Genomic DNA, 21,754 nt, shown 5'->3' with positions numbered 1-21,754 from the left:
GTTCACACCTTCAACAGAAGAATGCCTGACAGAATTCACAGGATTAAAAAAAAAAGGACAGAGAGAGAATATTCACAGGATAGACATGAAGAAACATCTATAACTCAAGACATTTCTATAATTGCCCAGAGAAAACATAGGTAAAATATTCCCAGGGCACCAACAACTTGAATAATAAAGTCTGTGAGACTCTTATCACCAATTTACCACCAAAAGGCAAACAGTGGAACTGTGGCTTAAGTGGTCGAGTGCTAACCCTGAGCACAATGCTCAGGGACAATGCCCAGCCCCTGAGTCCAAGCCCTAGAACAGATACATAACACATAAGATGTATAAGATTGGTTTGGTAGCTGAAGGCCCCAGAGCCTGCAGAGAAAATGAGAAAAGCTATGCATAATTCAAAGATTGCAGTTCAGGAAAGTGAACATTCCCTTTTTTGGGGGGGGGGTCTGGTCGTGGGGCCTGAACAGCCCTGGGCGCTGTCCCTCAGCTCTTCAGCTCAAGGCTAGCACTCTACCACTTGAGCCACAGCGTCAGTTCTGGCTTTTTTCTTTTTGCTTATGTGGTCCTGAGGAATCGAACCCAGGGCCTCATGCATGCAAGGCAAGCACTCTACCACTGAGCCACCTTCCCAGCCCAAACATTCCCTTTTTTGAAGAAGTCTCCTGTCTTTTGCAGAGAGGTGGTGTTAACATTTAGTGTTTGTCTGTTTTTCAGGGAAGCATTCCTTCCTGGAGACAACACCTAGGACTGGCTGGTGGCATTATCCTACATCCTATTCTGGTTCTGCTCACCCACTTCTTCCTTTCAATGACTCTTATGAGAGATAAAGTTGGGAGTTATCCCAACCTTAATTATCACCAAGCTTTAAGGTCAGGGTGATTCAAGTGATTTCCAGAAATACATTGTGATTGCACAGCTGCAAACGATGTACAAATCAAAGAGCACCCATTGTAGTCACCAAATATAGACTGCTTTGTGTACTCTGTGGGTATAGTTGGGGAGAAAGAGTAAATGAATACAGGATTCTGCACTCATCTGGTAATTAATGGAGCTTGAGCTGCTCTCCTAGGTCTTCTAGCCCCTACGGGTCATCACATGATTTGAGCCAATCAATATGTGACCTTCTCTTGAATCCCATGACTGGTTCAAGTTTGCTGGAGAGAATGAACCCATTGCAATAAGTGAAATTCTGTTTGGGGAAGCTAGGACAAACATGTTCTCATCTTTTCACGGTGAACTAAAAGGAAGTATGGCTCCAATTTGAGGTCTACAAAGAAAGCTAGACTGGAATACAGAATTTACTGCAATGGAAGAGAAAGAGAGCTCTAGAACTTGGAGCAATGCCAAAGAAAGAACCAGATCCATGGTTATGAATGAGCTGCAGGGACAGGAAAAGGTATCCTGAAGTTCACACTCTCTATTTGAATTTTCTGCTCACAGGTTAATAAAAGGCTTTTTTCTTATTTATTTAAGCACAGATGATTTTTTTTCCTTACTGCAACTGAACGTATCAGCCTTTAATATAACATCCAAACCAAAATATACTTTACTCTATCATTAGTTTCAAATAAAGCACTTACCCAGAAGTCTAAAAAGCATTTTAAAATAGATCACAGAATTGATCATTATGAAAAGCATAACTTATTGTAATTAAATATGTATTGTTTTGTAGTCTTAAGACATCTGTAAATACAATTTCAAATAGTTTTCCAAAACCAGCCACCAGTGGCTCATGCCTGTAATCCCAGCTACTCAGGAAGCTGAGATCTGAGGATCATAATTTGGTTGGAAAGGCTATGCAATTCATCTCTAATTTACCACCAAAAACCTAGAAGTGGAGCTGTGGCTCAAGTGGAAGGGTACCAGGCTTGAGGAAAAAGCTAAGGGACAGCACCCAGGCCCATCTGGCATAAGAGATAGATAGACAGACAGACAGACAGACAGATAGACAAACAGACAGACTGACAGACAGACAGCCAGATAGATAGATAGATAGATAGATAGAAAAAGCTTTTCAAGAGTCAAACTACAAAAACACCTGGATTACTTTTGGTAAGAAAGTCAATTTCCTCTTGCAAGTGATGAGATTTTAAAATGCTTTTATTCTGTGTAAAAGAAGACACAGAATATGATATTCATTGTTAAGTTCCTGTCTATTGTTATTACTGCATAAACAATACTAGTTTACATTTATATTGTCAACAGCTGTTAAGTTTATTTTGGATTATCATGCTCTCACATAAAATTTTAAAATAATGAATATTAGTTTTTTTATGATAGTATGTCGTAAATTATTTTTTTTTGTCAGTCGTGGGGGCTAAACTCTGGGCCTGGGTGCTGTCCCTCAGCTCTTCAGCTCAAGGCTAGCACCCTACCACTTGAGCCACAGTGCCACTTCCGGCTTTTTTATGTTTGTGTGGTGCTGAGGAATCGAACCCAGGGCCTTATGCATGCAAAGCAAGCACTCTACCACTGAGCCACCTTCCCAGCCCCCATGTCATAAATAATTTTAATGATCAAAACTGAAGTGGACCCTGAGATGGGGCTCAAGCTGGTATGATTCCTTTTTGAACTTTGCCTTTGTTTTAAGGATTTTAGACTCCATTTTTGAAAGGTGGTGACTACAAACCTTTAAACAATGTTCAAACTAGAAAAACAACCTTAATCACAGGGCCACATCTCCACTTGGACTGGTCTAGTTCCTGGAATGAAAAAAATGCATCTGGTCCCCTTCCCCTTAACAACCTAACCCACCCTTGATTGTTCAGTTAAAGACTGACCAATAAAGTAGATAGGTTGTAATCTTGCTCAACTAGCAATACCACCAGCTTACTGTAAACCCCACCTTTTGCCCACCAAATTTGCACATCAATTCAAACCAAAATGATAGGATAGTTTAAACAACTAGTATAAGGCAGACTGTAACTCCATTGGCCACCTGCATGGGGCCTAACACGACTATGCAATCCTTTGTGTGTGTTGCGAACCCATTGGTCACCTGCGCGTGGCCAGGCTTGACCACATGGAATTGAATGTTTGAGTATTACAGATGAAACCTTATCCTAGATTTTCCTGGAGTAGAAATTAATTCCCTGATACATTCTCTAAAGTCTTTCAATTTGCTAAACAGTAGAGATTACAAGACCAAGATTTCCAATGCATAGTATGATTTACTTGGTATGTAACAAGTGCTTTAAAATGTATATTATTAGGACTAAGTCTATAATCTTAGTACATGGTAAGTGGAGTTAGGAAGAGGCCAGCCCAGGCAAACACTGATGAGACCCTCTAAAGTCCAATATTATTTTACCAGGAAACGAGTACTTGAAAGTGGGGTAGGGGCAAAGGGATAGGGGTAGATGAAAAAAGGGGGAAAGAAAGAAGGGAGAATGCAGACACGAATTCATTGTAGATATCACAGAGTTGAGAAAAATAGGGAAAGAGTTGAATTGAAAGGGAATGAAGATGTTGAAGAGATGACACTGAACAAGATGCATTGTACATTTGAGCTGCTTTTTTACATGGCAACAAAAAAATCAGTACATATCCTAAAAATTAAGAAAAATGAAGGAAGGGTTGAGTTGGGAGGGATGGTGTGGGTGAGATTGTTGAAAGGGGTGACATTGATCAAGATGTACTGTACTCATAAACTGCTTTGTTGAATGGCAACTCCTATGTGCAACTACTTTAAGATAATTCTTTTAAATCCTGATGTGATATTGTATACCTGTAATCCCAGATATATGGGAAGTAAAGGTAGAAAAATCACAGTTGAAGCCTGGCTCAGGGCATAAGCATGAAACCCTCCCAACATAAGTGATCTGTTCATCTTCTAAGAGGCATCTGGGTTGGTTCCATATCTTAGCTATGGTATATAATCCTGCAATGCACATGGTTGTGGTGGTAGCTTTAGTATGGCCTTGTTTGTGGTCATTTGGGTAAATGCCCAAGAGTGTGAGGGGGAGCTCCATGTGAAGTCTTTTGAGGAACCTCCATACTGTTTTCCAGAGTGGCTGAACAAGTTTACACTCCCACCAATAGTGTACTACCATTCCCTTTTGGCCACAATCCCACCAGCATTTGTTGTTATTAGATTTCTTGACAGTAGCCATTCTAGCTAGGGTAAGGTGGAACGTCAATTGTGTTTTGATGTGTAATTCTTTTAAGGCCAGAGATGTATAAATACAATGGAGTTCTATGTTTCCATCAGAAAGAATAATATTGCCCCATTCATAAAGAAATGGAAAGACCCAGAAAAACATTTTCTTAAGTGAAGTAAGCCAGGCCCAAAGAAAAGGGGTTTGTATGATTCCCCTCATTTGTAATAACTAGAATATGTCTGTGATATTCTAAAGAGGGGATCTTAATAGCCCAATTGCTAAGTACAGGGGACCATATATAATGAAGTATATCAAACCTGAACTCTTACTATGTCCTGTATGTAGTTACGTCGATTTTTTCTGTTTTAGTTGTCTATACCCTTTGTCTTATGTATAAGAGAAAGAAGATCACAGAAATAGCAGGACAGGGATGAACTAATGCAAAATGATACTCATAAGGAGGGGTAAAGAAGAGAAAATGAGAGAGTGGGTAATAGTGTTTAAAAATAAATTCACTAATTACCTTACTTATGTAACTGTAACCCCTGTTCATCACCCTTACAATAAGTATATTTTTAAAAAAGTTACCCAGAAATGTAGAAACAAAAGAAACATGTGTTACCTCCAAAAGCAAAAATACAGTCTTTGAAAATGTAAAATGCTGCTACCAAATCTTTATAAATACATCTAATATCAGAATGTTATACAATTCCTCTAGATCATATCATTTAAAGTTAAATTTCTTAGTCTCCACACAGTCTCAGCTAGGAGCATTGGCATTGTTAATAAATACAGTACAGTGAGCAATAGTGTAACATTCAGAAAGTTAAAATCTTTAATCAGATGAAAAACATTGCTTCCTTTAGCAATGTCAGTCATTTTTGTATTTAATGATTATTATTAAACTGACAGAATACTTCATATGTCAAATCAAAAATTAAAATACATAACCTGACATCAAGCAGACACAAATACTCTGACATATTTCATAGGGATTCTTTTTTTTTTAAATTCCAAAGTAAATGCTTCATTTCCTTTCATTCCATCACTTTTGCCATAAATGTTTTCAGTCACTCAACAGCAGGCAGATTTATGATGTGATTTTTGTCTTATGACTAAATATTAATGTGGATAGAACAGAAATAACATTTCAAGTAACTTTACATGTATTACGCCAAAATAAATGAGAGCATCAGAGAGATACAAAGAGATATAAATAGATTTAGTAACGTTTGAGCAACATAGGAGTTAAAAGACAACAAAGACTTAGGCTACAACTCTTCCATTTATAAAGGACAGCTTTTTGTCCTTGCTGACTAAACACTTTTCCACACTCTATTAAAAACTGCTTGGGACTTAGAGAAGGTGGTACTCCTGGCAATACTGAGATCAAGAATGGAATTAAACTCCAAATTTATTTAACAGCTGCTTAACACACTCTAGTTCATATCTTGCCAAAGATAAAACTTCAAGTATGAGTGTTTTCTGTGAAATTCCAAAAGATTTTTAGAGATAACACATAGATCCATTTAGTTGCAATACACAGACTTAATGTCCTTTGGTGTGTTTGTTTATAGGTTATAACTTGAAATGTATTCACATTCATGTCCTATTGTACATTGTCAAGCCATGCCTACATATAAGGTAGATTCAAAGGAATTTAGTTGTAGAGCTCCAGTTGTGATCAGCAGAACTCAGTAAGGAGTAGCTACTGTAACTGAACAACTAGTATTTTGTTTGTGCTGGTGGCTTTAGTGCAGCCTTGTTCATGGTCATTTGGGTAAATGCCCAAGAGTGGGATTGCTGGGTTACAGGGGAGTTCTGTGTTTAGTCTTTTGAGGAACCTCCATACTGCTTTCCAGAGTGGTTGAACAAATTACATTCCTACCAACAGTGTAGTAGTGTTCCCTTTTGGCCACATCCCCACCAGCATCTGTTCTTGTTAGTTTTATTGGTATTGTTGTTCTAACTAGAGTGAGGTAGAATCTCAGTGTTGCATTTCATTTACGGCCAGAGATGTTGAACATGTATCTATTAGACATTCTTACGTCTTCTGAGAAGCCTCTCTTTTAAGTCTTTAGCACATTTATCAATTGGGTAGTTGTTTCCTTAAGGGTTAATTTGTGGGGGGGATTAATTTTTTGAGCTCTAAGTATGTTTTAGATGTGAGGCCCTTGTCTGATGCATAGCTAGTAAAAATCTTTCCCCATACTGTGGGCTTTCTATATATTGCTAGCTATGTCATTTGCCATACGGAAACTCTTCAGTTTGATGCAATCCTATGTATCCAGTCTTTCTTTCTCAAGGCTAGTGCTCTAACACTTGAGCCTCGCCTCCACTTCTAGTCTTTTGCTGCTTAACTAGAGATAGAAATCTTATGGATTTTGCTGCCCAGACTGGCTTTGAATATAAATCCTAAGACTTCAGCCTCCTAAGTAGCTAGTATTACAGGCATGAGGTACCAGTGCCCAGTATTATCTATTTTTAACTCAGCTTTTATTTTGTTCTGAATACCTTTGTGAGTTGTCTCAATTTTTAAGGATGGAAGATTTTAAATAGATGGCATAGCTTATAGATAATTAAACACCTGATATTCTAAGATTTTTACTGGAAATTACTCATTTGCAAACACTGATACAGCTTTTACTAAGGCAAAGGCCCTGAACCTTTGTTCTTGAGAACTTTGTTTGCAAAGACAAACTGTGGCATAACTAATAATGACTGATAAAATGTTATTGCCACCACAACAGCAGGACAATGATAGCGTCTTGCTTTTTAAAAAGCACAATAATCTTGGACTTGCATGTATCTGTCATATGAAATGATAGATAAACAGGCTACTTACTAAAGATTTTAGGTTTGATGATATCTTGGCTGTAATTTCTTCCAATTTCGTGTGTGCGTGTGCGTGCGTGTGTGCGTGTGTGTGTGTGTGTGTGTGTGTGTGTGTGTGTGTGTGTGTGTGTGTTTTGGGTGTGGTGCCTGAACTCTGGGCCTAGGTGCTGTCCCTCAACTCTTCAGCTCAAGGCTACCACTCTACCACTTGAGCCACAGTGCCACTTCTGGCTTTTTCTGCTTATACGAAGCTGAGAACTCGAACCCAGGACCTCATGCATGCAAGGCAAGCACTCTACCACTGAGCCACCTTCCTAGCCCTTCTTCCAATTTCAAGAAAGAAAAGAAAGGCAAGTGACATCCAGCCTTTCCCTACCATTTGCACTTAGATAAATGAGCATTAAGACAATGTAATTGAAAAAAAAGACAACGTAATTGTATCCATCTTACGTTGAAAGTTGAAAGAATGCTTTATTGTAACTGAAATCTTTTCATTTATAATTTATATATAAAATCTTTTCAGGTGTGCATGTGTTTGTGTGTATGCATAATTATGTGTGTTTAACATTCTGTTAATTTTTGGGGGGGGGTCTGGTCATGGGGCCTAAATTCTGGGCCTGGGCGCTGTCCCTCAGCTCTTCAGCTCAAGGCTAGTGCTCTACCACTTGAGCCACAGCACCACTTCTGGCTTTTTTTTTCTGCTTATGTGGTGCTGAGGAATCGAACCCAGGGCCTCATGCATGCAAGGCAAGCACTCTACCACTGAGCCACCTTCCCAGCCCCGCATTCTGTTAATTTTTTGACTGTGAATATCACCCAGCTGTGCAAAATTGGCAGAAAAATATCAGAATGCCTACAATCCTGGTGCTCAAGAGGTTACAGAAGATAGATTCTTGAATTTCAGGCCAGTCTGGCCTACAATGTTTGAGATCTCAAGAGGTAATAAGAATCTACTCTAGATCCACTTCTCTTCAATCTAGTATTAGAATGCCTAGCTACAGCAATAAGACAAGATGCAGACATAAAGGGGATCCAAATAGGGAAAGAAGAAATAAAACTCTCCCTCTTTGCACATGACATGATCTTGTATTTAAAGAATCCCATAGACTCCACTCCCAAATTACTCAAGCTGATTCAAAACTTTGGCAAAGGGGGCTGGGAAGTTGGCTCAGTGGTAGAGCGCTTGCCTTGCATGCCTGAGGCCCTGGGTTCGATTCCTCAGCACCACATAAGCAAAAAGAAAAAAGCCGGAAGTGGCGCTGTGGCTCAAGTGGTAGAGTGGTAGCCTTGAGCTGAAGAGCTGAGGGACAGTGCTCAGGCAGAGTTCAGGCCCCACAACCGGACCAAAAAAAAAAAAAAAAAAAAAAAAACTTTGGCAAAGTAGCAGGATATAAAATTAACCCCCAAAAATCCATGGCTTTTGTGTATGCCAACAAGGAGAAAAGTGTGGCTGAAATTAGGAAAGCAACTCCATTTGTAATAGCCCCACAAAAAATAAAATACCTAGGAAATAACTTAACCAAACAAGTGAAGGACCTCTATGATGAAAACTTTAAAAACTTGAAAAAGGAAATCAAAACAGAACTTAGAAAGTGGCAAAAAACTCCCATGCTCCTGGATTGGAAAGATTAACATCGTGAAAATGGCAGTACTTCCCAAGGCTATCTACAAATTCAATGCGATACCTATCAAAATTCCAACCTCATTCTTCAAGGAAATAGAAGAAGCAATCCAAAAATATTTATGGAACAATAAAAGACCCTGTATAGCCAAAACACTCCTCAATGGAAAGAACACTGCTGGAGGAATATCAATACCAAATTTCAAACTCTACTATAAAGCCATAGTAATCAAACAGCTTGGTACTGGCACAAGAACAGACCTCAGGACCAATGGAATAGAATTGAAAACCCAGAAATGAACCTACAGACCTATAGCCATCTAATCTTTGATAAGGGAGCTAAAAAAAAATAGAATGGAAGAAAGACAGCCTCTTCAGTAAATGGTGCTGGCAAAATTGGTTAACTACTTGTAGAAAACTAAAGCTAGATCCTTATCTATCACCCTGCACCAGAATCAACTCCAAATGGATCAAAGACCTCGGAGTCAAAGCAGACACTCCGAAAACATTACAGGATGGAATAGGAGAAACCCTAGGTCTCCTTGGCACAGGCTGAAATTTTCTTAATAGAGACCCGGAAACACAACAAATCAAAGAAAGGTTGTACAAATGGGATTGCATGAAGTTGCAGAGCTTCTGCATGGCAAAGGACATAGCTAGCAAGATCAATAGAAAGCCCACAGATTGGGAGAAGATCTTCACTAGACATACAACGGACAAGGGTCTCATATCTAAAATATACTTGGAACTCAAAAAATTAAATCCCCCAACAACAAATCCTCAAAAAAAACTGCCCAATAAATAAGTGGGCTAAAGACTTAAAGAGAAACTTCTCTGAAGAAGAAAGAAGGATGGCCAATAGACACATGAAGAAATGTTCAACCTCCCTAGCCATAAAAGAAATGCAAATCAAAACAACATTAAGATACCACCTCACCCCAGTTAGAATGGCAAAAATCAAGAACTCTAATAACAACAAATGCTGGAGGGGATGTGGACAGAAGGGAACCTTACTTCATTGTTGGTGGGAGTGTAAACTTGTTCAACCACTTTGGAAAGTAGTATGGAGGTTCCTCAAAAGACTCCACATAGAGCTCCCCTATGACCCAGCAATCCCACTTTTGGGCATTTACCCAAATGTTTTCAAACAAAACCACACTAAAGCTACCAGCACAACTATGTTTATTGAAGCATTATTTACTATAGCTAAGATATGGAACCAACCCAGATGCCCCTCAGTAGATGAATGGATCAAGAAAATGTGGTATATATACACAATGGAATTCTATGCCTCCATCAGAAAGAATGACATTGCCCCATTTGTTAAGAAATGGAAAGACTTGGAAAAAATTATATTAAGTGAAGTAAGCCAGGCCCAAAGAAACATAGGTCCCATGGTTTCCCTTATTTGCAATATCTAGTATATGTATGAGTCAAGCAGAAAAGGTCAGATAAGGTGATGTTAGGAAAATGAACCCTAAGATATGTATTTAAATGTTTTTTTCTTTCATGCATTTGTTTCTAACGCATTTATAAGATTATTTCTTTGTTGCTTTGTATGTCCCTCCCCCACAGTATAACCCCTGCTTTCACTGTATTTGATGTCAGTATAATTTGTGGAGGGGAAGGGGAATAACAAGTCATTTAAATAAGGATACAGGTAAACCTGTTGCAACAATGAGTACAAGTTGTCATGTCGAAAACGAACTTTACAACTTTGGTGAGGGGGGGGAGGATTGGGGGGTGGGGGAGGCTGAGAAGGGATGGGAAGGGTAAACAAAGGAGGAGGCTACAATGCTTGATAAGAAATGTACGCATTATCCTACCCATGTAATTGTAACCCCTCTGTACAGTATGTTCACAAAAAAATTAAATTAAATTTTAAAAAATGTACTCATTATCTTGCCCATGTAATTGTAACCCCTCTGTACAGTATTTTCATAATAAAATATAAATTTAAAAAAAGAATCTACTCTGGAGAATAAGATTTGGAAGATTTAGTTCAAGGCAGCGTGGGGGAAAAACTTTTGAGACACATTTTCAACAGAGATCCAGATATAGTAGCATAAGCCACTATGTTATCCTAGCTATAATGGAAAGCGTAAAATAGGTAGATTTTTGCTTCAGCTGTGCCCAAGCAGTAAGACAGACCTTATTTCAATAACAAGGGCCACAAAAAAGGGCTGTTCAAGCAATAGAGGGTCTGCCTGTCGAGAATGAGGCTCTCAGTTCAAATGCCAGGTCTGACAAAATCAAAAAGTCAGTGTCTTTAGCTTCTAACTCCTGGTCAAATAGAGGTATCTATTTTCAGGGTATTTGTTTGTCCTAAAAACTAAAATCATTTCCATTTAGATTTTAGGATCTTAGTAAGAAAGAACTATATGTATATATTTTTAGCATAAAATTTTAAAAAAGCATAAAAATTTAAAAACTCTTGGAGATAGATAGATAGATAGATAGATAGATAGATAGATAGATAGATAGATAGATAGATAGATAGATAGATAGATGATAGCAGACCAATTGGCAGAGTGTGTAAGAGAGAGAAAGAAAAAGAAAGGTAGAGAGAAAAAGAGAGAAGGGAGGGAGGAGAGAGAGAGAGAGAGAGAGAGAGAGAGAGAGAGAGAGAGAGAGAGAGAGAGAGAGAGAGAGAGAGAGAGAGAGAGAGAGAGAGAACCGAATGTTCCCCTTTGCTTCAGAAGCCAAGGATACCTCAGGGACCATATGGAATGACTCAGGGTCATGTGTGTGCTGGCCAACTGTGTAGGCTTTCTTCTCTCACAGTCCAATTGAAAGTATTCGTGACAATGGGTGAGGGCCAAATGAAGAGAACACTATCAGAAGTGACATTTGAAAAGAAAGGCATTTGTCATTGCATATAGTGAGTTCCTGGGCCCCAACATGCTGGGGGAGTAACCAATGGTGATATAATGTTGCCACTGGCCTTCATAGTTGTGGTCTGTAGAAAAATCTGGAGGCTAAGAAAAAAAATCCAATCCTGTTTGAATTGCAAATAAAACAAAGTCTGTGGAAATAAAATTTCCACTGAGGGGCATCTGGGTTGATTCCATATCTTGGCTATGGTAAACAATGCTGCAAGCCCAAGACAGGAGAGAGAGAGAGAGAGAGAGAGAGAGAGAGAGAGAGAGAGAGAGAGAACTTCAGAAATTCTGTGTGCCAGTTACTTATATTTATTATTACATTAATATGTATTGTGAAGAATAATTTTAATACACAACAAAACTAACTCTTACTAATGAGGACCATGCATATACATACATGTTTCGCATTCTATTATTATATAAAATCTTAAATCTGCATGTGTGAGAAAAAAAAGTATCTGTATCTGGGTGCTCATGGCTCATGGTTAGTTGGAGATAAATATCTCATGGACTTTCCTTAAAATTCTGGAAATATTATTTTCAAAAAGTTTTCGATTTGTATTTCAAACAGGATTTGAATTTTTTTTTAAGCCTTCAGATTTCAGTTGCTCAGGAGGCTGAGATCTGAGAATCAAGATTCTGAGACATTCCAGGAAGACAAATCTTTAAGACTCTTATCATGCCAGCCATGAGCAAAAAGGTCAAATGTGAGCACAAGGCCCCATATTCAAGCCCCAATACTGTCACCAAAAAATATAAATAAATAACAATAAAATAAAATTTTGTCCCCAAGAATTTTATCATCTTGAGATACATTAAAGATAAGCCCAAGAGAAGAAAATTTCAACAGGCCAAAATGTGAAGAAAAATTACCTTTGGTATTCACAGAAACTCATAACTCTGACAGTATGCAAAAGTACAACTTCTTTGAGATCAACACAGAATTGGAATCAGGTTTTCTTTTTAGATCACAGTTATGAGTCTTCTAGATTTGCAATGTGTCCAAATGCCCGTACTCACAAATGGAAGGCATCGCAGCATTGCTTACGTTGGACTGTTCAAAGAATGCTAAAATGCCTGGGAACGGCTCTGTAAAAGTGCCTGTGTTAGAAGCAAATTTTCAAAGTAAATTACAATCCTTGACTAGCTTTAATTTGACTTCCAGCCTCATTTGCTGAGGTCTTGAGCTCCCCACCCCCACCCTCACCCCCACCCATGCCAAAGAAGCCAGGACACCAAGAAACAAGCCTGAGAGCTTCAGGGTCAGGGCAATTCTTAGAATCATCCTGAGGAATGGCCACATAGAGAGCACACTGCTAATACTACTGAACACAGAAATGACACAGAAACACACACCTGCTCATCGTGATTCTAACAATCATAAACTGTCATTGAAACTTGATGAATCTATCCTCATGACAATCTAGAATTCTTCTCCATAAAGGAAGGAACACTTCTCTATCCAAACTGGTGCTGTGTCATTTGGTAAATGACAAAGATCCTTTGCCTGACCAACTTTAGTCAAAGCTTCTGCATCTCCTCCCAGACCCATCTGTGCATTTCTTTAATATTATTCTTTTTTAAAAGTACTCCGTTTTTAGCTGAAAAACCCAGCACAGTCAGTTTACTCAGTACACCCTATCTTCCTGATATGACCACTTTCAGTATCTAATCAAAATCCCCAGCCTACAAGATCTCCCATCTGTCTAACTGCCACAGCCTGTCTTCAGCAAGAATTGTGGCAGGCATTTTACCCAGAATCACCCCTACTCCTGATGTTACCTTTTGGCAATTTACCATCCACAGTTCCCATACTGCTTCGTGTCTATAAATTCTCACTTGCCAATTGCTGTCTTGGGAGTCAAGCCCAGTGTTTCTTTTCATGGCAAGACCCCCACACCTGCAGTGAAGGTCCTGAAGGAAATCTCCCATCCTTTAATTAGTGCCATTGGATCCTTTTTAGTTTGATATATGTGGAGGTAAGTGTTATATGCATCTTGGAATTTAAGCGGAGAATGCAGAAAAACCCATTAATGAGTGCTTTGTTATAAGCAATCAACTCCAAAAATGTTACTGAATATTCATTACTTGGAATGTTTTGGAGTTTTTAAAACTTCTTATTTCAAAACTCACATTAGAGCTGAGCATCCATGACTCTCACCTATAATCCTAATTATTCAGAAGGCTGAGATCTGAGGACTGAGGCTTGTAGCCAACCCAGGCAGGAAAGTCTATGAGACTCTTTTTTTTTTTTTTTTGCTAGTCATGTGGTTTGAACTCTGGGGACTGTCTCTGATCTCTTCAGCTCAAGACTAGCGCCCTACCACTTGAGCCACAGCACCACTTCGGGCTTTTTCTGCCTATGTGATGCTGAGGAATCAAACCCAGGGCCTCATGCATGCAAGGCAAGCACTCTACCACTGAGCCACCTTCCTAGCCCTATCTATGAGACTCTTATCTCCAATTAACCAACCAAAAGCCAGAAGTAGAGGTGTGACTCAACTGATAGTGAAGTAGCCTTGAACAAAAAAACAAAAACAAAAACAAAAAAACTAATGGATAGTGCCCAGGTCCTGAGTCCAGTACTGATACACACACACACACACACACACACACACACACACACACACACAAATCAGGATAGCCACCCATTTCCAAATATTCCATAATTCTAAACTACTCTTTCATTCAGTGCCTTGAATTAAGATCTCAGAAAGACAGAGAAGGTAGCATTTGAATATAAAAATTCAACATTTCTATTGTAAATTCAGATTTCACATCTTCTTTGTGGTTCCCAACAGGAAGTAAGACAAGCCAGGTGCCAATGGCTCACACCTGTAATCATAGCTACTCAGGGGGCTGAGAGCTGAGGATCACAGTTCAAAGGCAGCCCTGGCAGGAAAGCTGGTGAGACTGTTATCTCCAATTAACCACTCAAAAACAAATCGTTTAACTAGGGATACAGGTGGACCCATTTGCAGCCATGAGATGTACAAGTCGTTATGTCGAAAACGAACTTTACAACAGAAGGAATGCATTGTATTACAATGATATCCACTCAATTTCTATACGCATAGATATCAAGAATAGAGTTTCAAGCCAAGTGCTTTGGCTCCCACCTGAAACCCTCATTATACAGGAAGCATAAATCTAAGAGGATCACAATTTGAAGCAGATCTGGGCAGATTCCATCTCCAAAATAACCAAAAAGCAGAACTGGAAGCAGGACCCAAGTGGTAGTGCTGAACAAGCAAGTCAAGTATAAGACTCTGAGTTCAGATTCTAGTTCCACCAAAAAAGAAACTGACAAAAAAAAAAAGCCCACTAGAATAAAATGAAAACAAAATAAAATATCCAATGCTTTGGGCAAAACGTTTTCTCCACTTCTTTACCAGGGAAAAAAAAGGATGCAGTATAATTTTGATTAATTTGATTTTTTTCTGAATTGCATTATTATGGTACATTTTCTTTCTATTGTTCTTACACTTATCTAAGGCTGAGAGAGGAGAATTTATCTCTTTTCTAATTTCTAGTAATGCCGACATTTGGCTATGAGATAACCTAGTGGGTGTGATTCTCACTTGGTATCAGATCCTCACTAGAATATTAATTTTTTAGTCTTTTTTTCTTTAGAATTGAAGAGAAAAATATCTTTATAGAACAACATGGAACTTACATGAATAATTTATATTTCACAGATGTCACTCACTCCCCCCACCCAAAAGTCACTTTATATTCTTCTTGTAAATAGGCAGGCGATGGTCTTTCATTTTTCAAGTACTTTGTTATATTAAAGGAGAGATCATAACATGTCAAAAAAATTTAATTGCATGAGCTCCAAAGAGAATTCAGGTAGAACAAATAACAGAAATCTTTAAAAATAAAATTATCTTCCCAGCATTATCCAAACCCTTTAGATCAACTTCCCCAAAATGGTTCTAATTTATAATTTATTCACCAAAAAAGGGACAAAAATCAGAGTGTAATACCTGAGACTGTGCATTTATGTTGGCTCCTTCTTTCACAAGGACTTTGACAACCTCCGCCTGTCCAGCCAGAGAGGCGATGTGAAGAGCAGTGTTTCCCTTCTGTTTTGGAAAAACGGAATAGAAACGGTTAAAGGGTTCCAAATCTGATCAAAGTGTACTGGTATTTTGTCTGATAAAAAGCAGTCATTTTATTGTTAACCCCCCTCGTAATGGATTTTTTTAGCATCTCTCTCTACTATCTTCCCTAAGACTGCTCTAGTGTTGAGAACACGGAAAGACTAAGTTCCTCTAAATTAAAAGAGTGCAAGTGTGTGCATAAATGCATGTTCGTGTATATGAATATGTACATGGGGGTGGTGAATGTGGGCATGTGAGTGTGCATACATGTGTGTATGCATAAAGGTGGGCATATGTGACAGTGTTTCATGCGATTTTCTTTTAATCACCAGCCAAGAAGGTCTAATGCAAGGAAAATTAACTTTTAAAAAAGTTTACAGCAACACTGATTTCATTTTGCCTTGCAAAGGACCCTAAGGAATCTTTGTGGTAGAGAAATTGTTTTATTGAAGCTGTGTCTCTAGCTAAGAGGCTGTGTTGCTGCTCAGTTTGAAAAATGAAAAGAATAAATTTTGCATCAATCATACTGCTACCGATGATTCCCACCATTTGCTACACCAGAAGTTATCCTACGCTACAACAATCACAAATGAGAAATGATTTCAATATTTGTGAAAATATAAACAGACCAAGGGATTAAAAATACTTGTGAAGAATTAAGGCAAAATGAAACAGAAAGAAATGAGAAGTGAACAGAAATCTGTAGATTCTACTTCACGAAGTTCTAATTCTATTATGAACTGACTTACTATGCAAAAAATATTTTTTCAAACATCAATACAGGTTTAAATATATCTTAACAAAAGCAGTGTCAACCAGACATCGATAGTTTCTAATTATATCAAATATGTTTTACACTTCTTTACAAACATCATAGTGATCAAACCTAATCTTACACTAATAATTCAATAAAAGACCCCAAAGCCTCTTTCTATTAGACTATAAAGGGTACTACATATTCCCATATCAACCAAATGAGCATAATAAAAGATACATGGACTCAACTAAAGCATGAAACTTATATGTTTATTCCATTGAGAAGTTTATCCTATCATTTATTTAAAATAAATTTACCAGCCGGGTGCTAGTGGCTCACACCAATAACCTAAAGCTACTCAGGAGGCTGAGATCTGAGGATTGCAGTTCAAAACCAGCCCAGGAAGGAAAGTCAGTTAGACTTTAATTAACTACCAGAAAACCAGAAGTGGCTCTGTGGCTCAAAGTGGTAGAACACTAGCCTTGAGGGGAAAAAAGAAAAAAAAATGAGCTTAGGGATAGTGCCTAGGCCCTGAGTTCAAGCCCCATGACAGACAACAAATTAATTAATTAATTAACTTTAAGTGAATTACCTTAGGGGAACAGATACAACTATCTACAAAGGAAAATGTTAATCTAGCCTTCTTTGTGAATCAAAAGAGGAAAGACAATACATTAGAAAATAAATTTACAAATTGATTCTCATATCCAAGTACTTAAAAGAAGCCATACAGACTCTGCAAAGTTCAGTGGAGAAGATTTAAAATATATCGCTCTATAGTTGACAAGCTCAGTGTCCTAGTAGACCTCTGAAATAAACAACTGGAGAAGGACGCTTTAAATCACTTCCTATCCTCTAAAGAAAATGAGTTTGTCATGGCATGAACAGCACCATACCTTAGTAGCAGAATCCACAGAGGACCCTCTGCCCAGCAGCTCCTGGACCAGCCCCACGTGGCCTTCCTTGGCAGCCAGATGGAGAGCATTGAGTCCATTCTGAGAGAACAAGAAAGCCTCAGAATTAAAGACATGGGGAGATAGCACACCCATTCCACTCATACACAAGCCAGAGGCAAATTCTGGTCCCTCCTTTTCCTTGTGAGTTTTACATTGACTTGAATCTATTTAATTCAGACAGACTGATTTTCAGTGTATGTGATTCAGAAAAGTAAAAAGGTATGTGTTCATTTGGCAACTTCAATTCAAGAAACTTTGATTTCATGCAGCAATATCTCAATACTTCCAACAAGTTTAAAAAAAAAAGAGTAATCCTGTATCATTTGTTGTGCTGGCCAAAATTAGAATTCTCTGTCCACTTTCTGGGACATCTAGAGATTTAATAAGTCTTATTTTTTAACAAGTGGCAGTGGATTTTTCCCATTTATAAAAAGATTAAAAAAGACTCAATTTTTAAGGCAACACACCTGTAGTCATAACACTATACTTGAAACACATTTAGCATTATGTCACTAAATGACCTTTATTAACATTAAAATTTATCTTCTGATCTCTGATATATTAAAATGTATAAGTCTCATCTACCCAAACAGTACTGAATGAAGTCATGTGGTCCATATTACCTTAACCTGACCTGCTAATTCAATGCAATCCTTGTCAAATAACATGAAATTTTCGCAGAAATATGTATCCAAACAAACAAAAGTGAAAAGACAAAGTAGCCTCCTAAAACTCATTTGAAATGACAGAAGACTCAAACTAGCCAAAGCAATCTTAAAGAAAGTGAACAAAGCTGGAAGAATCACACTAAAACATATGATACAGTTCAAAGCATATGTATTATAATAATCAATGTTGCAGGATACTGCCATTAAAAACACAGAGACTTATGGGAAAGAAAGAACACAGAGCCCAAAGATAAACTAATGCATTTATAGTCAACTGGGTTTTGACAAAGTTGCCAAGAGCACATATATCAAAAAGATAGTCTTTTCAGTATACCAAAAAAAAAAAAAAAAAAAAAAAAAAAACGAAATATCTGCAGGCTAACAATCTCGGCAGTGAAAACAATCAATTCAAAATTATTTAAAGACTTCAAAAAATATAAGACTCCCAAATTATAAACCCACCACAAGAAAATGACACTGGTTTGCATTTCTTGAAGAAAATCTGAAAACCATAAGGGTAACATAGGTAAAAATAGCCAAATGTCATTACGTTAAGCTAGAAGGGTTCTGCATAACAAAGGAAATAGCAGACTGGAGGCAACTTATGAAATAGAAGAAAATATTTGCCAATTATACATCTAAGAAATTCACTATCTAGGGATAATGAGTGATCCGAAAGATTGTTGTATGATCGGAAGATTGGTATATGTATATGTTAAATGAATGTTCTGGACTGGGAATTTGGCTCAGTGATAGAGTGCTTGCTTGAATGAGGCCTTGGGTTCAATTCCTTAGCATCACGTAATCAGAAAAAGCTGGAAGTGGCTCTGTGGCTCAAGCGGTAGAGCACTAGTCTTGAGCTGAAGAGCTGAGGGACAACGCTCAGGCCCAGAGTTCAGGCCCCAAAGTTGATCAAAAAAATAGAGAGAGACAGAGAGAGAGAAAGAAATGAATGTTATAAGTATTAGTACCACATTGTTTGTGTAAAGGACAAGTTAGGATTACAGATATTTTCTTCTATGTTTTTTTCCTTCATTGTGTTCAGTTATTAGAAAGGGTACTCATCTATGTTGACTGTTTTGGCAACTTTGTGCTACTAGCCAAGAGTGGCCAGAACCATATAGTCAGAATATTTATTTTTTTCTCTTTTGCCTTCAAAGAAAATAGACTGGGCAGAAATACATGGTGGTGTTTTTCTAGTACCTTCACTATACTAGGCACATTAGAAGCCTGTTAGTTTTATTTTTCTTTATTGCAACCTTAAACATAAGCTTGAAAATATATGGCCTGAGTCTTTTCTAAGACAAGTTATATGTAATAGAGACTTAGACTTGTTATTCCCCAGATTAATATCAGGATAGATATTCAATTAGGTCACCAGAAAGCAATGTATCTGGAACACATTATCTCTGCTCCCTACAGAAATGTCTTCACTCCATTATGAAATATTAGTACACATTTGTTTTTTCCATAAGGTCAATACAAGAGATGTTCATTGGAACAACATCTATGACCCTATGTCTCTATGACATTGAATCTTTGGACTACTGCAGATCTCAGCAGTACAAAAAAAGTTTTAGTAATCTGAAAAGGTTCTTTGTTTCATTTTACTAGTCTTTAATTTTTTAAGGCACATCATTTAATATCCCTGTCTTTTTTTTTTGCTACTTATCAGGAAGCAGAATAAATGCAGTCTTTGTATGAGTTAAGTAACTGCACATTCATTTCCTTATTCCTCTTGCTTGGTTTTGTTTGTTCTCAAATTGTTTTACTTGAAACAATGCTAGAATCACAGTGCATAGGAGTATGTGAGTAGATATGTTCTGTTGACAATAATCGATTGCAAAAAAAAAAAACTAGTCCTTTTATATCTCAAAATAGCCCAATGCAGGTGTCTCACCCTGGGAATTCTAGCTACTCAGAAAGCTAAGATCTGAGGATCACTGTTCGAAGTCTGCCCAGGGAAGGAAAGTCTATGAGACTCTTAATCTCCAGTTAACCACCAGAAAACCACAAGTGGTGCTATGGCTCTAAAGTGTAGATCAATATCCTTGAGCTAAAAAAAACTCAAGAACAGCACCCAGGCCCTGAGTTCAAGTCCCAAGACATATTAAAAAAAAAAAAAGCTTTATGCTAAGAACTCATCACACTTATCTTAGTATAATCTTGTACCTCCTAGGATTTATAGACAGTAATAACACTGTGTATCAGATGATAACTAATTCTAATCTGTACCACAGTGTCTCAAAATATGCACCTAAATTTTGGGTGGAAAATGATAGAAACAATATGATTTAAAAATTTAAGAGGAGGGGCTGGGACGGTGGCTCAGTGGTAGAGCGCTTGCCTTGCATGCATGAGGCCCTGGGTTCAATTCCTCAGCACGACATTAGAAAAAAGAAAAAAGCCGGAAGTGGCACTGTGGCTCAAACAGTAGAGTGCCCGCCTTGAGCTGAAGAGCTGAGGGATAGCGCCCAGGCCCAGAGTTCAGGTCCCATAACCGGACCCCCCCAAAAAAAATAAGATGAAAATCTAAGAATTGATTAAATCTAAAAATAAGAGAATAAATATTGGACTCATATTCTCAGCACACTAGAGAAAATAATTGTTTCATCACCCTACTGAATCAAATTTGAAGGAAAATAAATAGAGTAAAAAGAATTTCTAAAAGTCATTGAAAGCACATGCCATTATTGAGAACTGGATAGATTTCCTTTTAGCTAATAAAAGGTCTAGTATGGGGAAACAAAGGAGGAGGCAACAATGCTTGATAACAAATGTACTCCCTATCTTGCCCATGTCATTGTAACCCCTCTGTATGGTATTTTCACAATAATAATTTTAAAAAAGAAAAAAGAAAGAAAAAAGTCTAGTATTTCTTAGTTGGATACTATTGAAAATTCATGATTTTTTTATTTTTTCTGTTGTCTTTCTTTTTTCTTCTTTTTCCTTTATATGATATTGGGGACAATTACAGAAATATTAAAAAGAATACAATCTGCTCTTGCTCTGCTACAACTCAGTATATGATCTGTCTGCCTTCTAACAGCATCAACTAGAAACAACAATGATCACGATAATGAAAAACTACAGGAGCAGACCACTGGAACAATGTGATGATAGGTAAATTATTAAATCAACAATCACTAGTTACTGGCCAAACATCATTTGAGCTTCTTTACATATATTATCTTCCTAACCACTCCCTTTGAAAGTAGAAATGAATATAAGTTAACAATCTAAGGAAGTCATCAACTCATAGCTATGTAAGATTTTAAGACTAGAAAGAAAGGATCTTAGAAGTCTGAAGTCTCAGCATACTGCTGGGCATATCTCTGAAGGAACATACATCAACATACACACAGACACATACACACCCATTTACTGTAACACTATTCACAGTAGTCAACTTATAGAATGGGCCTAGGTGTCCATCAAATAGTGAAGAAATAGAGAAAATGTTCTAGATAGTAGGTAGGTAGGCAGACAGATGGACAAGAGAGAATGTGATATTGAAGCAGGCACTGGTGGTTTGAATCTATAATCCTAGCTACTCAGGGAGTTGAGGAGGCTGAGATCTGAGGATAGTGGTTCAAAGCCAGTCAGAGCAAATGTATCTGTGGGACTCTAATCTCCAATTTAAAAAATCTGGAACTACAGACATGGCTCAAGTGGTAGAGCACCAACCAATCAAGCAAGCTGAGTGAATCTGAAGCCCAGAGGTCAAACCCCAGTATGATCAACAACAAAAAATACTGCATATGAATCCAAATATCTCTGAATTAATATTAGCTTTCTCATCATCATGACAGGATTATAATCCAAA

General features: G+C 37.8%; 1 protein-coding gene across 3 annotated transcripts in view; it reads right to left on the bottom strand.

The window, feature by feature from the left end:
- Positions 1-21,754, bottom strand: part of Ank2 (ankyrin 2) — a 212,764-nt gene that overhangs the window by 145,058 nt on the left and 45,952 nt on the right. For all 3 annotated transcript variants that reach the window (XM_070022476.1, XM_070022477.1, XM_070022478.1), the window contains exons 3-4: positions 17,201-17,299; positions 15,431-15,529 (exon numbers count right to left, since the gene is read on the bottom strand). In XM_070022476.1, coding sequence (XP_069878577.1) covers positions 15,431-15,529; positions 17,201-17,299 — 198 coding nt within the window. The remainder of the gene's footprint in view (positions 1-15,430; positions 15,530-17,200; positions 17,300-21,754) is intronic.

The sequence above is a fragment of the Dipodomys merriami genome, unplaced genomic scaffold (assembly GCF_024711535.1).
Source record: "Dipodomys merriami isolate MVZ:Mamm:240054 unplaced genomic scaffold, mDipMer1.0.p SCAF_15, whole genome shotgun sequence".
In the NCBI taxonomy this organism is placed as follows: domain Eukaryota; kingdom Metazoa; phylum Chordata; class Mammalia; order Rodentia; family Heteromyidae; genus Dipodomys; species Dipodomys merriami.
Note: the sequence above shows the minus strand (reverse complement) of the source record. Positions and strands in the feature narration are given on the sequence as shown.